Source organism: Camellia sinensis, chromosome 1 (genome assembly GCF_055761805.1).
Source record: "Camellia sinensis isolate YWXY chromosome 1, ASM5576180v1, whole genome shotgun sequence".
Taxonomy (NCBI): Eukaryota; Viridiplantae; Streptophyta; class Magnoliopsida; order Ericales; family Theaceae; genus Camellia; species Camellia sinensis.
Genome location: NC_138961.1, coordinates 233,133,522 through 233,135,034, shown reverse-complemented (window position 1 = coordinate 233,135,034; position 1,513 = coordinate 233,133,522). Strand labels below are relative to the sequence as shown.

Here is a 1,513-nt window from a genome sequence, read left to right as displayed (position 1 = left end):
ACTGCTTGGACATGATTTGGTCTCCCAAGACTTCTTCAATAATTCCTGCTTCGTTGGGGAACCGTAACACCTGGTGGTAGGTCGATGCTACTGCTCGTATGGCATGTAACCATGCTCTTCCCAAGATTATGTTGTAAGTGGATGGGACTTTCAATACCCAAAATTCTACTTGTTTTGTTATCATTCCTACTTTGACTAGCAGAATTATCTTGCCCACTGGCCATTCTGGCATCGATTTGAAGCCGACCAGAGGGGATGTTGCAGGTGCCAGATCTTTGTCCTCTAACTTGAGTTGCTTAAAGGTCTTATGGTATATTATCTTGCATGAGCTGCCTTAGTCAATCAAGATCTGTTTGATGTCGAAATTCTTGATGCGCAGAGTCACCACTAGTGTGTCATTGTGAGGGCCTTGTAACCTTGCTAAATCCTTGTCATAAAAGGTAATGACGTTTGTAGCCTCCGTTTTTTCCTTTTTTATGGTAGGTTGTGCACTCAATACCTCTCTCATGTGCTCAGCCTTTGTGATCATCCCTCTAAGTTCACATACTCGTTCAGGCTCGATGATTCCATGTATCACATTGATTACGCCATGGGGTGGACCGTAAACTGGCATCCCATCTAGCTTGTTGTGATCTTGGGGGGCTGGTTGTGCTCCCCTCTCAATATATTGGACCAGGTGGCCTGCAACCACTAATTCTTCCAGATGTTGCCTTAATAGCGTACAGTTTTCAGTTCGATGCCCCTTTTCATCATGGAAGGTGCAACGGTACCTATCGTCATAGCCCTTCTGCGCTTCTCCCAACTTGGCTGGCCACCAAATGAAGGGTTCGTCGCGTATCTCGCTAAGAATCCGATAGATAGGTTTATTGAACACTGTGGTGATGGCGGTTTGGACTCTCAACTGTTTTGCTTGGGAGTTCTCTCGCCTACCCCTACTTTTGTTTGGTTGTTCTTCCCAATCGACCGTGTTGACTTTTGCCGTAGGTTTTCTGTCTAACATCACTGTTGTGCTAGTTTTTGTTTTGGCGCGAGCGCCATCTTCTTCTACCCGGATGTGCTGATGCACTCTTTCCATTAGGACCTCCATTGTGAGGGTGGCGTCATCGTCATTAAATCTCTCAACTTATTGTCTGCTGACAAACCCCGTTTGTACTATGCGATAACGAGGTTTGTGGGGTAATCACCAATCTGATTAAAAGTCTCCCAATACCGGTTGTTGTAAGACTTCAATGTTTCTTTCTCGCCCATGTCTATGGAGAGCAGCTGGTTAATCTCCACCGGTGTCTTCGTGTTTGTTCTGAATCTGGTTACAAATGCCTCCGCAAGTTGAGCCCACGAAGCTATGCTACCTTCTGGAAACCTCTCAAACCATGCCAAACCCAAGTCACCTAGGCTAAAAGGAAATATGGTACATATTAGTGCCTTGTTTTATCGATATACGGCCATAACCTGGCGAAAGTGCATATAGGGGTTCAACTTCTCCTCATAACTTGTAAATTTAGGCTGATGGAAG

At 45.3% G+C, this 1,513-nt stretch overlaps 1 protein-coding gene across 1 annotated transcript; it reads right to left on the bottom strand.

The window, feature by feature from the left end:
* Positions 1–334: 334 nt before the first annotated feature.
* On the bottom strand, positions 335–1,000 carry LOC145822760 (uncharacterized). Its single transcript, XM_082920653.1, has one exon. The coding sequence runs from the start codon at positions 998–1,000 to the stop codon at positions 335–337; it is 666 nt and encodes a 221-aa protein (XP_082776779.1).
* Between the last annotated feature and the right edge of the window lie 513 nt (positions 1,001–1,513).

Excerpts from the sequence above, each read along its gene's own strand:
- LOC145822760 (XM_082920653.1), bottom strand. The coding sequence starts at position 1,000 with ATGTTAGACAGAAAACCTACGGCAAAAGTCAACACGGTCGATTGGGAA.